This window comes from Martes martes (assembly GCF_963455335.1).
Source record: "Martes martes genome assembly, chromosome: 4".
Lineage (NCBI taxonomy): Eukaryota > Metazoa > Chordata > Mammalia > Carnivora > Mustelidae > Martes > Martes martes.
In genome coordinates, this window is record NC_137891.1 from 48,547,475 (window position 1) to 48,568,579 (window position 21,105).

The window sequence follows — 21,105 nt, forward strand, 5'->3', positions numbered from 1 at the left end:
ATGTTCTCAGTTTTAAAAAGTACTTAGTTTGTGGCAAGTAAATTAATCAAATTCCAACTTTGATTTCAAATTAGTAAACAATGGAAAATTTTATGTACATGTTCAACAGTCATATTATTAAAAAGTTGCTATTCAAATATAAGTCAAACTTCTAAAACATGTATTTAACATACCCTGATGGCAAAGTTTCTGTGTTGGTACTTCCAGTCTGTTGCCGTACAGGTTCCACACACCCATCTGGCTGTCTTAATTTGGCTGCCTCAAAAGCAGAATTATTTCCAGAATTAGAGGCAGCAAGGTCTAAAGTACTTCTAGTTTCAGATCCAAATGCTGCACTGTTAGAAAGAATACATTCATTGTTTTCTGAGGAAGTCAGTATTTCTTGAACTGGAGGATCTTCAACAGTAGTATTAGTGCAATTTGAAGACAAGGCAGTTTCTTCAGATACTATTGCAGTACCCGTGGTGGAAGCATTATCGGTTGGTGCCGATGAGGATGATTCTCCATTAACTGAAAAGAGAAAAATCAGTAAGACGAACTATCAAAGAATGACAAAGCAAACAACTCACCACTTATACTTATTTAGTACCTAATTTACTCTGAGTAATGTATCAGGTACTGATGAAAATAAAGTAAGATAATATTTTTTCTTGCTCACATTTTAGAGATGAACATATAAATAATAAAAATTTAAGAATAAAGTTGACCCTGGAACAACACAGGTTTGAACTATGTGGGTCCATGTATATGCAGATTTTTTCCAATTAATATAGTACAACTCTTCATGATTTTAACATTTTCTCTACCTTATTGTACTGTAAGAATACAGTATATAAGATATATACAAAATAAGTGTCAATTGACTGTTTATGTTACTGGTGAGGCTTGACAGTCAACAATAGAATCTTAGTAGTTAAATCTGTGGGGGGGACTCCAAAGTTATACAAAGACTTTCAACTGGCAGGGGTTAAGGAGTGGGGTGATGTTGGTGCTCCAAATCCCTTGTTGCTCAAGTGTCAACTGTGTGTATACATACACTAATAGCTTTAACTTAAGGAAAAAAGAAACCAACATGAGTATAACATGCTCTTCCTGCAAATAAATGATCAATTTTCGAAGTCTGTATGGTTTATATAAAGACTTTAAATGATCCCTTTCAATCTCCCTTTTAATATGCAAATGAAGCAAATATCAAACAGGTAGCTGATATCAAAAATGACAATGGGGGAAATACACAGTGGCATTAATTTAGTACTACAGGGGACTGCCAGAAAGATCCAGGAATTCATTCTATACTTTCTGAAGAAATGACTCAGTACTGGATCCACTAATACAATTTTCTTAATATTCTTTTTAAATGTAACTGATGAATTTCAATTATGTATCACTACTAAAGTGAGCCAAATTAAAACTATAAAAACTATAAAAACTATAAAAAGAATAGATTACTGGCCAAAATGAAAGAAAATTCCACATTTTCTAAATTCTAATTTCTAAATTCTACACAAATTCTAATTGAAATGGGGGAGGAAGACCTAATTAAGAGTAATGGACTCATCAGGCAGATTTTTAAAGAAAGAAAAAGATGAATACATTGGAAAGGAAATGTATACTAAAGGAATCAAACTATAATTACAAAAAAAACAAGAGAATGAGTTAAGTTCTGTCCAAATGTGGGGGAGAGAATGGCTTTGGAAGAAAAAAAAAGACAAGAAATAAAAATATTTATAGTTACCCTGTATCAAACACTGTTAGATAACACAGAGAAATGAAAAGAGAATATGCACAGAGAGACTAAGTTCTGGTATCCCGTATATGATGCTCACTTAAGAGAATTATTTCATTTAATATTTACTCTTCAACAGTATAGAAATTAATTTCCAAAACTGGAAAAGCTTAGCAGTAGTCTCTTCAAAGCAAAATAACACTAAATGGGAAAAGAGGAATAACTGAGAAAAGATAATCCATCCCAAGAAGAAAGTCATAAACCTTTATGCATACTAAAACACAGCACACAAAACACAAACTGTTAGCAACAAAGGAAGAAAATGAAATATTAAACAGCACCATTCAGTTGTTCATGGCAGAAACTTCTCTCCTACAATAGTAATTCAACAGTAAGTGCTCTCAGCTCTTCTATTTGGACCACAACCTCCTGGTCCATCATTTTCTGCTTTCAATACCAGCAACGGCCTCTTAATTTTAGTCTGCCTGCTTTTTCTCTTGCCCAACAACTCATTCTCCAAATGACAGCCCAAAGAAATCACTTCCAAAACATGTAACCGATCTTTTCACTCCCCTACTTAAACACACCAGTGAATTCCTACTACTACCAGAATTCCGAACTCTCTAACCACAGCCTATACAGACTACATTAATTTGCTCCACAGCTACCCTTGATTTCTCACAATGGCCTTCCTTCTGTTCCTTGAATACAGCGAACCCCTTCCCATTTTGAAGGTGCGCACTTGCAGTTCTCCCATGGTCTCTGAAGTATCTCATGACTGGCTTCTCCTCATCATTTAGAGTTAATGCTCAACTACATCTTCAGAAAGCACTTGAGGCAGTGCTTGAGTACCTTATTTAATGCTGTTCCTAACCTGTTTAGTTTCTCTTGTTCTGAAATCATTTTATGTATTTGTTTTTTTTCTTTTCATTAAACTCAGAGGGTGAAAACTTCATCAGACTTGTTTACTCCTGTATCCCCCAACTGTTACAAAAGGCCTGGCATATGAAAACAATAAATATTTGTTGAATCAATAAATTAAAGACAAATCATAGAGGAAGAAATGAACTGAACATATCTCCCTCAAAACTATGCAGATTAAAGAGTGTTAGTAGAAATGTTAAGTACATGAAGATTTAATAACACAATATATCTGACCTAAAATTATAGTTTAAAAGTTTCTTATATACATATTCTATCCAAACAGTAAAATTTTTAGAAAAACTGACATGTCGAAGACCAAAAGAAAATCCCTAATTATACAATAAGGAGGCCACATTCTAACTACCATAAAACCAGAAACAAGTAGGATGCCTGGGTGGCTCAGTGGGTTAGGCGTCTGCTCAGCGGGAAGCCTGTTTCTCCCTCTGCCTGACATTCTCCCTGCTTACATGCACTCTCTCTCTCTCTGATAAATTAAAACAAACAAACTAGAAATAAACAATACAAATACAACATATTAAAATGTTTACCTAAAGTCTGACATAACTTGCTAAACACTTTTTAAGGGTTATCTTATTTGGTCTTCAAAGAACAATGCTGAGACAGATACCAGCTTTATTCCCAATTTACTAGTGAGAAAACTGATACTTTTATGTCCATAAAAATGATAGTTCTCCCCCAATCCAGAATCGATTTCCTTAAACAATAAACTACTGAGTTAAAGAGGAAATAATAATGAAATTATAAACTTTAGGGAAATTAATGGCAATGAAAACACTTGTATCAAATGCTAGTGGACAAAGCCAAAGAAGTATCCAAAGATATAAGAAAGAATGGCAATAAGTGAGCTTAACAAAGTCAATTCCAAAGCCAGGCAGGAAAAGTGGTACAAGGAATTAAAAGGACAGTAAAACAGATCAGAATTTCCAAATTCACCTGCTAAGAATCAGTTGAGACCTTGCTGAAACTATGATCTCAGTTCCCATTCTAGACTTAATGGGTTTCTGGGGGAAGTCTCTAAGGAAGGGTCTCAGAATCTGTATTTTTTTTTTTTTGAAGACTTTATTTATGTATTTGACAGAGAGAGATCACAAGTAGGCAGAGAGGCAGGCAGAGAGAGAGGGGGAAACAGGCTCCCCACTGAGCAGAGAGCCTGATGCCTGGCTCGATCCCAGGACCCTGAGCTCTCAACCCGAGCTGAAGGCAGAGGCTTTAACCGCTGAGCCACCCAGGTGACTCTGAGAATCTCTATTTTTAACAAATGCTTCAGATGATTCTTACCAGTAAATTTGGAGAAACCATTAAGTATACCTTTCTGAGCTTTATAAAGAAAACCACGGTATGAATAACATTAGGAATGCCACAAACCGCTTTATATTAGTAAGTCTCAAATACATAAACTACAGGGCACCTGGCTGGCTCAGTTGGTAGAGCATGCGCCTCTTGACTCCTGAGCCCCACTCTGAGTGCAAACATTGCTTTAAAAAGAGAAAAAAAAAAATCTTAAAAAAAAAAAAAAAAAAGCTAAGCTTTGAAATACATTAACTAAATCAAAAGAAAGAAAAATTGGAAAGACTCCTCATGGGGTACCTGGCTGGCTCAGTTGGTGGGGTATGTGACTCTTAATCTCAGAGTTTGAGCTTGAGCCACACAGTGGGTGATAACCTAAAAATAAAATCCTTAAAAAGAAAAAAGAAAAAGACTCATCACAATAGAAAGGAAAAAGGTGATACAAGATCTAACAGCATTCCACCAAAGAGCACAAGACTCACTTGAGTTTTCTAAGAAAAGTCTATGAACCCTTCAATGAACAGATCACTCCCATGTTACTTAAAATAGTACATTAGGGGGACACCTGGGTGGCTCAGTGAGTTAAAGCCTCTCCCTTTGGGTCAGGTCATGATCTCAGAGTCCTTGGATCAAGCCCCCCCTGGGGCTCTCTGCTCAGCAGGGAGCCTGCTTCCCCCTCTCTCTGCGCCTGCCTCTCTGCCTACTTGTGACCTCTCCCCTGTCAAATAAATAAAATCTTTTAAAAAATATATAAATAAAAATAAGATAGTACATTAGGGAAGAAAAAGAAAAATTCAGTTTCTTAATTTATTATGGGGGAGTAATACAGCTCTAAGGTTGAAACTAAATAAATTAAAAGATGGTTCAATATTAGGAAATTAAGTTAGGAAATCAACTATGTTATTAACACATTAAAAAAAAGCCACATGACTATTTTCAATACAAACAAAAAGCATCCGAATAAAACCTTGATAAAACACTTGATAAGAGGAATCAAGAGAATTAGTAATTTTGATTATCCATCAGTAAGCATCATATATTAAGACACTAGGAGAATTTAAGACATTAGGAGAATTTCCATTAAGGTCAGGAACAAACCAAAATCAGAAACAACAAGGAGGATCATAATCACCACTCCAATACTGCTGGGAAAAATACTGGAAATAAAATGATGAAACTCATTCACAGAGGTTAAGTTTATTTAGAACACTACAAGAATCAACTGAAAAACTCTTAGTACAATTTGACCAAAACTTTTTAACACAATAGCCCTATGCAAGTGTGGAGGCCAATAAAATCAAGGCTGTACCCACCTCGAGTCTAGCCATGACATAAGTGCAGCCATCTTGATGTTCCAGATTATCACAAAATATTTCTTGGGTTCTGACCTACTCAGGTTAGCACTTTAAACAGTCTCTCTCTCCTTTAATGACTGATTTTAACCCCTGGATTCAGCTGCCTCTGTCTTTCGTAACTCCCCTACACATTCCTTGACTGATCAATGTTGATCTGAGTAGGTAGGGACAACTCTACGCCCCTACTCAGCAGGAAGAAGTTAAAGAAGATGAGACCTTCCACCTTCAACAACCTTAAAGATTTAAGGGTCAAAATTGTTCAGGGGGAAATGTGGAGGCCGAGAAATTAAGGCCATCCCACCTCAAGTTTAGCTGATATGGGAAACAGAGGCAGAAGAAAATCATTAAAATTCCTCACCTACTGACAAGCCCTTGAAACAGACAGTGTGGCTCTCCCCTGGGGACTTAACTGCCCTCACCTTGAGGTTTTGCTAAGGACAATCCTAGCCTGACCAACCCCCTACCCTGACAGGTCCGACCAGAATCCTGTAAGTCTACTTTAACAATTCCTTTAGGAAACTTTATCTCTAAACCTCCTAGAGAGTGTCGAGAATCATTCCCAAGTATATGGCCCACTGATATACATCTAAAGGGTCTCACGAGAAGATTTTTATTATTGGTAATGAATAACCTCTCTCCCAACAATAGCTAGCCCCTCAAGGTCCTGGAGACCTTGCTTCCGAAAGTCCCTAGAGACTTACACCATCCCTAATCCCCTTTGTCCTCACCCACGGCCGAGTCCACCCTACTCTGCCTTTAAAAACTCTGACTGTAATCTGGTTCGGGGTCCAAGGCCCTACTCCATTGCGTAGGGTATACTTGGGCCCAAGCTTAAGCATGTCACCTCAGGGTCCAAGTCCCTGCTCCACTGTGTCGGGTATACTTGGGCCCAAGCTTAAGCTTGTCAAATAAACCCTCATGTGATTGCATCGGTGCTTGGCTCCTTGGTGGTCTCTCGGACTCAAAAACTCAGGTACAACACAAGTTCAACATTAAAATTACACTCAAGACCTATCTAAACAAAACCAGAAAACATTACTAAGAGACATTTTAAAACACAGAATGGATGGAGAGAGACATAATCTTCCCTGGATGGGAAGATTCAGCACTGTTAAAAAAAATACTAGTAACAATTAACCCCTTAAAAGGCAAATACTGGTAAGGAAGGGGAGCAAGAGGAATTCTCATTCATTGCTAGTGGGAAAACAAAAAGGTAGAGCCACTTTGGAAGACAGTTTTGCAAATGCTTACAAAAATAACCATACTCTTATTATATAATCCAGCAGTCACAGTCCTCAGTGCAGTTAAAGTAAAAAATTTATGTCCACACAAAAACCTGCACATCAATGCTTATATCACCTCTCTATATAATTGCCAAAACCTAAAAGCAACCAAGATGATAAGCAAATTAGAGTATATCCACACAACAGAGTATTATTCAGCAGTCCCAGAAATGAGGTATCAAGCAACGAAAAGATATGAAGGAGGCTGAAGCGCATATTGCTAAGTGAAAGAAGAATCCTAACTATGTGACATTCTGAAAAAGGCTAAACTATAGAGACAGTAAAAAGATAAGTGGTTCCTAGGAGTGTAGGGAAAGGGATAAACAGGCGGTACACAGGGGATTTGGGGAATGGTAAAACAATTCTGTATGATACTGTACTGGTGGGTACATGACAGCATTTCTTTTCTTTATTTTTAAAGTAGGCTCCATGCCCCGGGGTGGAGCCCAACACAGGGCATGAACTCACTACCCTGATATCAAGACTTGAGGTGAGATCAAGAGTTGAGCACTTAACCCACTGAGCTACCCAAGGGCCCCAACAACATGCATTTCTTAAATGTCACAGAACCCATATAACACAATGTGTGAGCCTTGATGTAAACTATGGGCTATAGTTAATAATAATGTATTTATACTGGTTCATTAATTATAACATATATACCACAGTAATGCAAAATGTTAATAGGGAAAATTCTGAGTGGGCATATCTTTGATTGGAGAAATTATTTTTGATATGTATCTGTGGTTCTCAACTGCAGACAAATTTGTCCGCCACTCCGAAGACATTTTAGCAATGTTACAGCTAGGGGAAAGAGAGGATATTACTAGAGTCTAGTGGGTACAGGTCAGGAATATACAATACATTAGACAGCCACCCACAACAAAGAATTATCTGGCCCAAGATGTCTTAAGCCCAATAGGGCTTAAGTTGAGCAACTGTGATGTGTATGTAAACAGCCAGCAAGCAGTGCCCTGCAAAATAAATATCTGTCTACGCTAGCTGCGAAATAAATACCTGTCAACAAATGATGTAAGGATGAGTGAAAGGACAAACTACCAAAAAGGCAAAAAGGAAAAGGAAGGCAGAGAAAGAAACAGAGGGAGAAAGTCAGGATCATAGGCTCTTTGCTCGTGAAAGAATGTGGAAAATTTTATGTAAGCTAGTATTTAAAAATGTGTGACAGGTAGGATAGAAGTTCATGCAAAGCATTTCCTTCTCTACAGGTATAAGACCATACCAACTGACTTGGGTGGCTTTTTTTAAAAGTTTTTGTACATTTTTAAAAAAGATTTTATTTACTTATTTGTTTATTTCTTTATTTAGAGAGAGAGAGAGTGAGTGAGTGAGTACTGGGGCGGGGGGGGGGGGGCAGAGGGAGATGGAAACTCAAGCAGACCACAGGCTAAGCGCAGACAAGGCCTCGATTCTAGGACCCTGAGACCACCACCAGAGCAGAAATCAAGAGCTGAATGTTCAACCAACTGTCTTGAGTCACCCACGTGCCACCCACTAACTTGGTTTCTTAATGAATGCATCCCAATCCTTACTTTCAGCTGTATAACATTTTGTTTACAAGACATATCACCCTACTTTCCCGTTTAATCCTTGAGAAGTTTCCCTTGTTCTTTATGATAGGCCCCTCTCAAAGCACCATGCATCTGTCCTTACGATAACTGTTCAAGTGAAGTAGAAAAAGGCAGAAATGCTGGAGTACTTGAGTATCATTTTTAGTGCCTTTGAAAGGCGTGACAAAGAACTGCTTCTATATATGAACCTTAAGTTTCTTTAAAGTCAATTCACACAAATGTTCGAGGGGGCCTTTAGTGATGGTGTGGTTCTGTTATCTTGACTGCAGTGGCAGCTCCATGAAGCTAGACATGATAAACTGCACAAAACTAAAGGCACACACAATGCAAATGTAACTGGTGAAATGCAGATTTTGTCAATGCCAATTTCCTGATTTTAATACTGTATTATAGTTATACACTGTATGTTAACATTGGGGGAGGCTGGTGAAGGGAACATGGGACCTCCCTGTACATTTCTTGGCAACTTTCTGTAATTATCCCAAAATAAAAAGCTATAAACAAAAGTTTAACAAACTTGTGAAATCAGTTAGTTCTGCCTGAAACTTACCATACTGAGCACTGATCTATTTTATTAATAAGAGAATAATTATGTATTAGAATAAGTCATTTTGCACTAGAAGTTTTGGGACAGTGGGAAGTTGAGAAGAAAACTATTTTTCTTAATTCAAAGACTATGGTAGATATTTTAGAATATCTCATTTACCATTTGAAAAAAATCCTACCAGGTAGTTAATTATTACCACATTTTTATAAATGGAAGAGCTAAATTTTGATATGAAATTTGTCCAAGATCACACAGTTAACACATTAAATGATAGACCTGGGATTTGAACAAAGTCCTGTTAGAAGCAGAATCTAATCTTTTCAATCATGACTGCTTCCTTTCCTAGCTTAAAGTAACTAATATTTACAGCAACTAAACTTACAAATGGACCCTGTTAATCAAAACCTAAATGAACAGGAGGGAGGAAAAAAATCCTCCCCAAAAGTCCTCTTGTATAATACCATCTCTGGTAAAATGAAATTATTTGTCTTAAAACTCCTTAGCACAGGCCCACAATCCCTTATCTGAAAACCCTGGGGCCAAGTGTATTCCAGAATCTGTAAGTTTTCAGAATTTAGAAAATTAATATGGCATATTTGTTCTATATTACATTACTATGTGAGCAGATTGTGGGGGCTACACATTGTCATCACATAGTAAAATTTCTGTGGCAAAATGGAGAGATACACCACGCATGATAAACTATGATTACCTTCAAAACAGTGCTAGTCATTTTGCCATCAAAGGAGTTTACCAAAACATCCTTTTGGTTTTAAAGATTTTAGGACTCCGAATTGTAACTAAGGGATTAAAACATATAACATGTTATACACAGAATATGCACACTCCTACTCTGTACCCACACTCCAACATGAAAATTGATTCTAAAGTTCTTGATTAAAAAAGGAATATAATTTTTGCACTGATGTCTTAAAGACTACTACCCCATTCCTTGAGAAGTACCTGAATTCATCCTCCTAAGAGATGACTGATCACACAAAACACACTGGCAGAATGGTTGCTACCAACAGAGGAGGTTCCGGAAGTCTTTGTACACTGGCCAATAGAATGATGACAGATGGGACTGTTTTGTCAGATGCCACCAACAATTATCAGAGGAGGTGAAAACACAATCACTAAGTTGGATAAGGGAATATTATTTGAAGCCTATCATAGTATGAAAGATGAACAGTACAACTTTGCAACACTATACAAATCACACACATCAAAGTGAAGCAGAGGGCAGAGAGCTGAGAGAGCTCTTCTACTCCCTAGCTGTTATCTCTCTGTGCCTCAGTTCCTCCTGGGAGAAAGGTTAAGACTTCAGTATCTATTTCTATTATGGTGAGCATTAAATCAGTAAATAGACATACTGTGTTTAGAACATATATAGCACAATATTAGAGATTATGATTGTCCTATGTTTCCTAGCATTTAATGTGAATGTTGTGGCAATTACTTACAATGGAGCCTTCAATTCTAGTTCCTTATGTGTTTTAACTTCACCCTGAAATTTCAGGCAAGGATAAATAAGAGAAGAATGGGCCTAGAAAGTACCTGGCAAGCTGTGGAATATATATATATATATACACACACACACACACACGCATATATATATATACGTGTGTGTGTGTGTGTGTGTATATATATATATATATGATCCTTATTTATATCTCTGGGGGGATATAAATATCCCCAGCTTCTAATATTATAGCAATGGGGGGGGGGAGCCTCGGTTAAGTATTCCTTCCTTTTGCATTAGCATATGAATATACCCAAACACTAAACTATGCAACTAACCAGTGGTCAATAGATATTTTCACCAATCTACTCAAACAGCTAAATATTTTAGGAAGAAAAGCTAACTTACCAAATTTCACAAAGTTTAAATGGAGGTGATGACAAGAATGAAACATAGTGGTGATACAAGCCTTTCTGAAATGAGCATTCATCATTCTTATATATTTCATGAATCAGGAGTGAACTTAGTAAGTAACTGGCCCTTTATCTAATTACTTCCAGAAATATCTGTGGCATAAGCCTAAGAATCTAATTATAAGTGCATGCTTAGTGAAATGTACTATTACTTCTAAACTGAATATGTATTTGGAATACCCTCCTAAATAATCTGGAAAAACTGAAATTATTAGAAAATATTTCAGGTATTGTGATCTTTAAATTTCTAGCATAGAACTAAAGATTAAGAAAGACTGTACAGTAGGAAGTGTAGGCACAGGTTCATAAAGTTTAATTCAGTTTTCATTTAAACAACACATCATAGGAGGACCTGGGTGGCTCAGCCCCTGGGTGTCTGCCTTTGGCTCGGGTCATGGTCCCAGGGTCCTGGGATTGAGCCCCACATCAGGCTCCCTGATGAGTGGGAAGCCTGCTTCTCTCTCTCCCACTCCCCTTGCTTGTGTTCTCTCTCTCACTGTCTTTCTCTGTCAAATAAATAAAATCTTAAAAAAAGACCCAAAAACAATGAGTCATAAATCACCAGGCTTACCAGTGTCATTGGCAGGCTCAGATGTGAGTGGTTTTGGAGCTGGTGTGGTTTTGGGTCTGGCAGCAACCTGAGATGGAGATGAAGGTGTGCTGTCTCCATTAACTAAATATGAACAGCATGAGCTTTGAACTAGAGTGCTTGTGGGTGCATGATTATCTGTTCCATTAGTCCCTTCAACAGCCAACCTTAAAAAAAGAAAAAAAAAAAAGATGCTTTCTTTAACAAGTAAAATTAAGTAACTTTCCATCAGAATTATCATTAAGAAAGATTTATCAAATTCTTAATATTCAAACAAAGTGAAAGGTAAAAAGAGTAATGAACAAATGATATAGCATGCTTTTATTACATTAAAGTTTACATTACTTTCAGTTCCAAGTGTATCCACACTGGCAGGTAACTGTACACTCAGATACACAAATACACTAAATCAAAATGAATTCAGTTCCTCACAGTAATGATCAAGTCATACATTTTAAATATTTAAGTCTAAGATTAATCTTTTTTTTAAAATGCTCTAAAAGTATTTTTGAAAAGCTTATGGAACTTTAAAAAATCAATTCCAACCTATTGTAATTGTATAGAATCCTGGAAAATAAACTGAAAGGTCTTCAAATATTGATTAAAAATTACAATGTACTGGCACTAAAATAATGAGTACATGAGAATCAGAAAAGCTAAATATTATATTGCAGAGTTAGAAGAATCTATAGTACATATATGAACTGCAAATAAACAAATCTCCAATTACAAAATCGAACATTTTAAATCTTATTGGCAGTGGACGGGGAGTTGGGAGATATCACGTAAGTTAACAGTTTCGCCAAATACACAGGCTACCCTATATGCGCCCCCTCCACAAAGCAGCCTTAATGTTTTTTAAAAGACATAAATCAGGAACACCTGGGTGGCTCAGTCAGTTGAATGTCTGTCTTCAGCTCAGTTCATGGTTCTGAGGTCCTAGGATCAAGCCCCCCCCGCCCCCCAGCACGGGGCTCCCTGCTCTGTGAGGAGCCTGCTTTTACCTTTCTCTCTGCCTGCACTTGTGCTCTATCAAATAAATAAAATCTTTAAATAAATAAATAAATAAATCATGTCCCTAAGCCCTGTCCATCTATCTCAAATCCATTTCTCTCCAAGGTTCCCCTTTGCTCACCTTGCAGCAGATAAACTATGTATCAATTTTACTGAATATGAAAACATGCTGTAAAGTCTTCAAATGTTTATGAAAAATTATTATACACAGGCAGTAATATTATAATGATTACAGGATTATAAAAAAAAGGTTAAATATTATATTCTAGAGCTGGAAGAATTTGTAGAGCATAAATTAACTAAAAATAAACTCACGGTCTTTGCACTTGCTATGCCCTCTACCTAGAATAATGCTCTTCTGTCAGAACTCTACATGGATAGTACATTTTTGGCTTTTTAATTGTAGCTCAAATTGACACTTCTTTAGAGACGATTCCCCCGACATCTCTCTTTAAAATAGGCTCCCTTCCATTCCTGTCACCTTGTCCTAGTTCAAGGACTTCACAGTTCTTATCACTATCTCCAATTAGTTAATTTATTTCTTCACTTGTTTACTATCTACTTTAATCCCACCAGAATGCAATTTCACAGGAACAGGGCCAGTACAAACATGTGAAAAGTATCTGATGAAAATTAACAAATGAATAAATGCCACTCTCCCTTCCTTTGTCACATATCTGGAAGGGGAGGTCTTCAGGAAGTTTGGACAGGTGAAGTCTGAAGGAAGCTCCCAAGTGATTCCTATGATTTGCACAGCCCTCCCTACCACTCAGCAAGAATCAGTGATCCAGGAGTCTAAGTAAAAGAACTCATTTGAAGTTCTCCTGGTGCTGTAGATCTAATCTTTCCTTCAAAATGTCTTACTATATGCAGTAAACAACATTAGGTTTCAGACTGGTGATGATTCAAGCTCCTTTATCCATCTAAAATTGTATTTCAAAAATTATAAAGACAGATGTGATTATAGATACATACCCACACACAAAAAATACCTTAATCTACCTAATTTTTGCACCCTTTTAGTTCTTAATTTTCTCGTATGCTAAGTAAATATATTTATTTAAGCCAAGTATATTTTCAGAAGATATATTCATCTGTTCAAGTGCTCTATAAGAAATTTAGGAATAATGATGTTAGTAATTCCGTGTATTAATAGAAGCAACACTTTGTCATACACCAGTATTTTTTTTTAAAGTATTCCCTTTTTTTTTTTTTTTAAGATTTTATTTATTTGAGAGAGAGAGAGAGAGAGAGCACAAGCCAGGGGAGAGGGAGAAGCAGGCTCCCCACTGAGCAGGGAGCCCAATGTGGGGTCTGATCCCAGGATCCTGGGATCATGACCTGTGCCAAAGGCAGATGCTTAACTGACTGAGCCACCCAAGTGCCCTATTTATTTACTTTCTTAAAAGATTTTATTTATTTGTCAGAGAGAGAGAGAGCACAAGCAGTGTGAACAGCAGGCTGAGGGAAAAGCAGGCTCCCTGCTGAGCAAGGAGCCTGATAAGGGACTTGATCCCAGGACCCTTGGGCTCATGACCTGAGCTGAAGGGAGACGCTTATTAACCGACTGAGCCACCCAGGGATCTCCAGAAAGTTTTTTATTAACTGTCATCAAATGTGAAAGCAAGGGAGTTTCTGAGATGGCAGAGTGAGTTCTGAGGAAAGACTATAATCTGTGGAGCATGTATCTTATAGTGATCTACAGGAAGTTGCCAATTCAGATAGCAAAAAGATACCCATCTTCCACATTCTCTGAGTCTATCTATGTACTGATAAAAATATGCCTAAATACAGATCTTAAGAAGCCATTACCAATAAAAAAGAATGAAGGACTGATACATACTACAACATGGATGAACCTTATGCTAATTAAGAACAGCCAGTAAGAGGAGGCGACATATTGTATGAATCTATTTAAGAAATGGCCAGAATAGTCAAAGCCACTTGGGACGGAAAATAGATTAGTGGTGCCAAGAGATGGGAGGAGAGAGGAACGAGGAGAGACAGCTCATGAGTACAGTCTCTTTTTGAGGGTGATGAGAATTTCTGAAATTAGATAGTGGTGATGTACCAAAATCTACTGAAATATATATTTTAAAAGGGTAAACCTTTTGGTGTATGTATTATATCTCAATGAAGTTCTTATTTCTTTAAAAACTACTTTAAAAACTATTGTTATTTCTTTAAAAAATTTTACAAGAATTCAAACAAATGACAAGTTTAGATAGAAATTTTAAATTCTATGGAAAACTCTAAACTAAGATTAAATTGTAAAACTTTATAATATGGAAAATGTTACATTACCTTGCCACAAATACTAAAATAAAATATTCTACCTGGAGGTTGGTCTTGTTGAAGGGTCTCCATTTTCATGTAAGGCATCACCATTTTGCTGTATTTCTACTGAACAACAAGAAAGCAAGCAAGCAGGTTTTTATATACGTCTTGCTGGGGGTTTTCCTCTTCAAATTTTAAGAACACATAAAATTATCTTACTGGTTGGAGATGAGCCGCAGTTTGTTAGATTTTCTTGCTCAATCACCAGTCCATCGAGCACAACTGTTAATTCACCAGTTTGCACTATGCCATTCTTGTTTTCCAAAGAAAGTTTTAATTGTTCTTTCACTCTTTCCACTAGGGAAAAAAAATCTTAAGTTAAAAGCTTTTGCCACATACAAAATGATGTGTTAGAAATCAAAACTACACATCAAGAATTACTCTAATTCAGTACTTGATGGCTACATGTGGGAAGAATTATTCCACTTTTATCTGTAGACCCTTCTATATGACATCAGGCTCACTCCCTTTCACACCAAGTTGAAAAACTCCTTGTCCCGCACCCATGCTCTCAATGTCTTCTTTAATTGCTCCTCTGCACTGTATAAAGCACAGAGAACATATAAACATATGCAGATATTGCACACAACAATTACCTAAACTTACTCTTCAGCCCGTAAGACTTGCGGTTAAGGCAAAATTTCTGCATGAAGTTGGGCAGTCTGGTTACTGATTCCAGCCCTAGAACTTTGAGTAAGTAGTCAAACTATAAAAAAGCCTCAGTTCCAGTCATTATAAAATGGAGATAATAAAGGCACTGAACTAAAAAGGATTGTCGAAAGGCCTAAATGCAAAACCACACAAAGTTTTCGCAACACACTTGACACATGTTAAACACCCAATAAATTATAAATACTATGACAATAGTTTATTATTTCTTTTTCATAGAAGACCAAATATTTCCTTCCTGTTTTAGGATTCCTAGTTCTTACTTAAACTCAAAGTCATTTTCCTTTGACTTCTATTCCACAGAAATACAAGTTTTTACTGATCCCTTTACTATCCAAAATGAAGCGAATTACTTCAGTCTGATATATATTTTTTCTTTTTTTCAGTCTGATATTTACTGGCTCTCTCTGCAGCTTCTGGAACCATGGAACATAGTTCTTCTTAGATTATGTCCTTAACTTTGTTCTTTCCTATATTCAACAGATTTGAGTCATTTGATCAAATGTCCAGCATAAGCATACTAATTATCCAAATACAGAAAAGACCAAAAAAAAAAAAAAATCTGGAACCACTATAATCACTGGACAGAAATTCTTTGCAAAAAATTTAAGAACCATATAATAAAAGAAGACCTTTTAGATTACCTATGCCAAACTTTATACCAGCATAAACCTCATTTCCACAGCACATCACAAAAATATTAATAAAGGCATTAGAGACTAGACAAAATACGAAAGTGCGAAAAAAAAAAACTACAAAAAGCATGAATTTCATCTTTACCTAGATTCTAATAATCTATACTGAAGAAAACTACACTGACCACCATTCTTTTTCATTTTGTCATCACTTTATTTAAAGTATCTGGAATGTGGAGATTTAGTTCTTGTTCCTAAAATATTTAGCTTGAGTAGATTCTTAAAGAATAACCTTTCCAAAATCCCTTTAGTGTAGGTCTCTTGGTGGTAAATTCTCTCATTTCTTAATCTGACTCTCATCTTTAAAAGATCTGTTGAGCACACTATTTTATATTGATGATAATCTCTCACTCTTTGAGGATATTTTTACCACTATCATCTTCTTTTACTGCTAATTCTGTAATTCTAATTTATAAATCCATCCAAAATCATCTCTTTCTCTAAAGCTGTTTTTTGTCTTTGGGGTCATGCATTTCACTTGCTGAAATCATGACTTTCTCTTTATCATTTTGCTTTGGATATAATGGACTGAAGAATTTATTTTTCACTGGTATTCAAATATAGTCATTAACTCTTTTTTTTTTTTAAGATTTTATTTATTTATTTGACAGAGAGAGATCACAAGCAGGCAAAGAGGCAGGCAGAGAGAGTGAGAGGGAAGCAGGCTCCCTGTCGAGCAGAGAGCCCGATGTGGGACTCGATCCCAGGACCCTGAGATCATGACCTGAGCCGAAAGCAGTGGCTTACACCACTGAGCCACCCAGGCGCCCCTAGTCATTAACTCTTAAAATATCTCCTCTACTCCATCCTCTATTGCAGGGTTTAGCAAACTGATTGCAGGCCGAATCTGACCACCTACCTGTTTTTGTGAATAGTTTTTTTTTTTTTTTTAAGATTTTATTTTATTTATTTGACAGAGAGAGAGATAGAATCACAAGTAGGCAGAGCAGCAGGCAGAGAGAGAGGGAGAAGCAGGCTCCCCGCTGAGCAGAGAGCCCGATGTGGGGCTCGATCCCAGGACCCTGAGATCATGACCCGAGCCGAAGGCAGAGGCTTAACCCACTGAGCCACCCAGGTGCTCCTGTTTTTGTGAATAGTTTTATTTGAACACAGTCATATGTTCATTTACATATCTTCTATGCCTGCTTTCCCACTACAATGGAAGAGCTGAGTATGTACAACAAAACTGCATTACCTGCAAAGCTTAAATATTTACTATCTTAGCCATTTAAAGAAAGTATTTGCCAACCCCTGCTTATAATGGCTTCTTCTTATAATTTATAATCTTTGGTGGTGGGTTCATTCTCTGATATTAGACTAAGAGTAATATTTGGGCTTCGGTACTGTCAGGGTCTGTTTCTAATTCTGTCAGTGGTTTGAGGGCACCCCCAAGAGTCTAGACTACAGGAGTCCAAGCTCAGCTCCCCTATCTGGTTAGCCAAAAGCTCAGTATCCTGAAAACTGTTATCAGCATCATCCACTATTCTAATTCCAGTTTGTAAGATTTTCCTTGCCTTTATTTATTTATTTATTTTGGGGGGAAGAAGAGGGCCTTGAAAAACATTTTGTCTCTGTAAAAATCGTTAATGCCACAAAAATTTGTTCTATCCGGAACATATTTGCTCTGCAGCAGGAAGTTGTTTACAACATCTAGTCTTTCACAATTCTGAACATGGAATACCGGGATATAACATTTCTGAGTCATAAAATTGGGAGGACTATCACATAAATAATTCCCATCTACACGTGCATGTATGTATGTTGGCAGGGGGAGTGAGAGTATTATTCTAACATATAAACAAACCAATTCAGACATACTTATCTATTCAATATATAAATGCCCAATGTGTACCAGATACTATAATGAAAAAGCAGGATAAACACTAACCTGCCTAAAGTAAACCTCCACACCATTACTCCACTTAATTCTTTTAACAGATGTATCACCAGAATTTTGGGGGAGGTGGAGAGGACCTGACCTCCCCAACTAAAGTGAAGTCTCTGAAAGAGCAGAAATTGTGTCCATCTAATTTAATGATGTATCCTCAGTACGTGACAGAGGTAGGTGCTTAATAAATGTTTTGAAAAATTATTAAGAAAGGACTGTCCTCAGGAAACTTACAATTTTACAACTTTTAATCTATAATCTGATTTTTCCTCTTAGACATTCTTTCTTAGTTTTAATAGGGCAAAGAACAATCTAAGCCTCTGAGAAGCTAGGTATACAACTAGATGATTTATTCTTCTATCACTTATTCTTTTCCCAAGGAAAATAAAGTATCTTCAAAAATTTGTTTTTTAAGGTGTTTCACATATTTAGATTTAACTCGGTCATATTCTGAAGCCATTTAAAAAACTGCTATTATCTATTAAGTAACAAATTATTGTTAAGTTTAGTCACTAAAAATAACAACAATAATTTATTATGGCTCAGTTTCTGAAAGCTAGAATTTTGAGAGGGGCTAGAAAATCTGCTTAAATGATGGCTCATACACATAGCTAATAAGCTGGTGCTGAGAGCTGAGAAGAGGACTCAGTGTTCTCCATTAAGGTGTTTCTACAGGGCTTCTTGGATCTTCACAATGGTAACTTCTAGGTACATAATCCAAGAGACTAAGGCGAATACTGAAATGTCTTTTATGACCAAGCATAGGAGGTCCTATACCATTACTTCTATCATACTCTGTCATAGACCATCTGATTCAATGTGGGAGGGACCACACAAGGTGCAAACACCACAAGGCAGGAATGCTTGGGGCAGTTTTTGAGGCTGGCCAACATACACATGTGTAAGAAGAAAGTAGATAAATGAAATACAGGGATTGAAAAACATTCTCTGAGCATAAAAAATGGAAGTTGGATGAACTTTAAGGATGAAAAAAATTATAAACTTCTGTCAACCAAAACTAATAAAAAAGTGGCAAATGATTAACTGGGAGAAAAAAGAGCTTTTATAAGTCAGTGAGAGAACAAGGAACATGAATTAAAAAATGTAAAAGGAATACAAAACAATCACAAATGATGAAATACGAATGATCAATAAATGTGACTTTTTTAATTATTAAAGAAATGCTCTCCATTTAAAAACAATCTCCATTTTTAAAACCCATTAGCATGGCAAATATTTACAAATGGGCACTTTTATATGCTTCATTGTATGTACAAATTAGAGTAATGGTTTCAGGAAGGCAATGAGACAGCTATGCACAGCTGGAAGCTTCAAACTGCTCACTCCTTCTGACCTAGTCATTTCAATCCTAAAAGTCTTTCCAAAGAATAGAAATGCATTTATATCACTGGGTATGAGAATACTATTTGTTCAAAAGCTTGGTTTTAACATATTTTAGTCTGTGCTGATACGAAGTGAATTTAAAAAAAGAACTTAAGATTTAGCAAACTAAACAAATTAGTATTAGCTAAGTAAGACTACAGCAAATTTTTAAATAAAATTAAATTTGACTTATGCTCTGTCCTCTGTCATAAATGACACATTTCTCTGCTGTGTCTCCCTACCATTCAATGTAAAGGGATAATTTTCAAATTATCTGGTTACTGTAAATCACTTGGGACATAATTCAATTAAAAGTGAACTTAATGGATTTCAAAATGCTTTCCTCAACAAAAGCTAAGTTCTTGGTTCTACTAACGCCATAAACAAACAAACAAAAACCAACGGTGTAGTCCCCAGGATTTGAGTGGCAGCTATCTGACTCCTCCCTCGGGTGTTTAAAGTGGCTCTATCAGTCTCAAAATTGAAATACATGACCAAGTTCTATACACACTCTGATGTGGGTATTAGCTATGCTGCTCTTACATTTTTCACCAATGAATGGTGACAAAGATTCTCTCCTTAAGCAAACTCCAGTCAGACTCCTCTGAGTCATCTTCTTGAGTGGGCCTCAACCTTGGCCTATAAAAACTGCAAATGCTCAGCACAAATGATCTCATCCATCACTTCTCCCCACATTAAAAAACTTGAACACAAACTAACAGAGTTGTAACAACGCAAGGATGATCGTAGCCCTACTTATACTGCCTACCTGAGAAAATTCAGGGTTGCTAAAAAAATTTTCATGTTTGTTCCAGTCTACACCTGTGAGAGGACTCTGACACCCTGACCTTAGAGCATTTACTAAAAAGGGCTTACAATGGTGAATTCTTCCTCTCTCCCTTTGTGATGTACAGCTGAACCTTAAACAATGCAGGGTTCAGGGGCACTGACTCCTGGTGCAGTTGAAAATCCCCCTACAACTTTTGACTCCCCCCAAATTTAATTATTAATAGCCTACAGATAACCAGATGCCTTACTGATAACAGAAACAGTCAGTGAACATATATTTAAAATGCTATGTATGTACTATATACTGTATTCTTACAATAAATTAAGCCAGAGAAAAGAAAAATATAACTAAGAAAACCATAAAGACGAGAAAATGTATTTATGGTACTGCAATATAAAAAATCCAAAAATATAAGGGAACCCGTACCATCCAAACCTGCGTTGTTCAAGGGGCAACTGTAATGTTATCCTCTGTAACTTGGGAGTGTCTTTGTCCACAATGTGAAAGCTACTCCTCGGAAATGTAATCATAGGAAGGATAGGGCTTAGGACTCATTGTCTACATGGGAGAACAGAATTCCAACCAGCAGGAAAAAAACTGGCCTCATCACATTTATACCAATAAACCCTTCATCATTTTTTACTTCTCTGACTCTACGTAGCTTCCACTCACACCCACCCACTCCCCTCTTCCTCACTGCCCCTTTGACTCTTTTTTTTTTTTTTTTAATTTATTTATTTGTTAGAGAGAGCGAGCAAGCACAGGCAGACAGAGTGGTAGGCAGAGGCAGAGGGAGAAGCAGGCTCCCCGCCGAGCAAGCAGCCCGATGTGGGACTCACTGCCCCTTTGAAATGCCCAGTTACCGCTATAAAAATACGAGTTCAGTTCAGAACAAGCTGGACCGTCTTCCTTATTGCAACAGTGTATTACTGATTAAAATCTGTCCTTATCATTTTAACTAGTATCAGGCTTTATCTTTAATAATGGAGGGATTTTTCCTTCGCAGTTTAAGAAATAGTGGGATTGAGAGAAACAAATGTATCTCAGATATCAGTTCCACAGCTGATGACATA

At 36.7% G+C, this 21,105-nt stretch overlaps 1 protein-coding gene across 3 annotated transcripts in view; it reads right to left on the reverse strand.

The window, feature by feature from the left end:
* The window catches only part of WWP1 (WW domain containing E3 ubiquitin protein ligase 1), a 118,998-nt gene that overhangs the window by 50,950 nt on the left and 46,943 nt on the right, over positions 1-21,105 (reverse strand). For 2 of the 3 annotated variants that reach the window (XM_080800212.1, XM_080800210.1), the window contains exons 6-9: positions 14,767-14,904; positions 14,607-14,673; positions 11,239-11,423; positions 174-510 (exon numbers count right to left, since the gene is read on the reverse strand). In XM_080800212.1, the coding sequence (XP_080656338.1) occupies positions 174-510; positions 11,239-11,423; positions 14,607-14,673; positions 14,767-14,904 (727 nt within the window). The remainder of the gene's footprint in view (positions 1-173; positions 511-11,238; positions 11,424-14,606; positions 14,674-14,766; positions 14,905-21,105) is intronic. The other variant, XM_080800211.1, reaches the window with a different exon arrangement.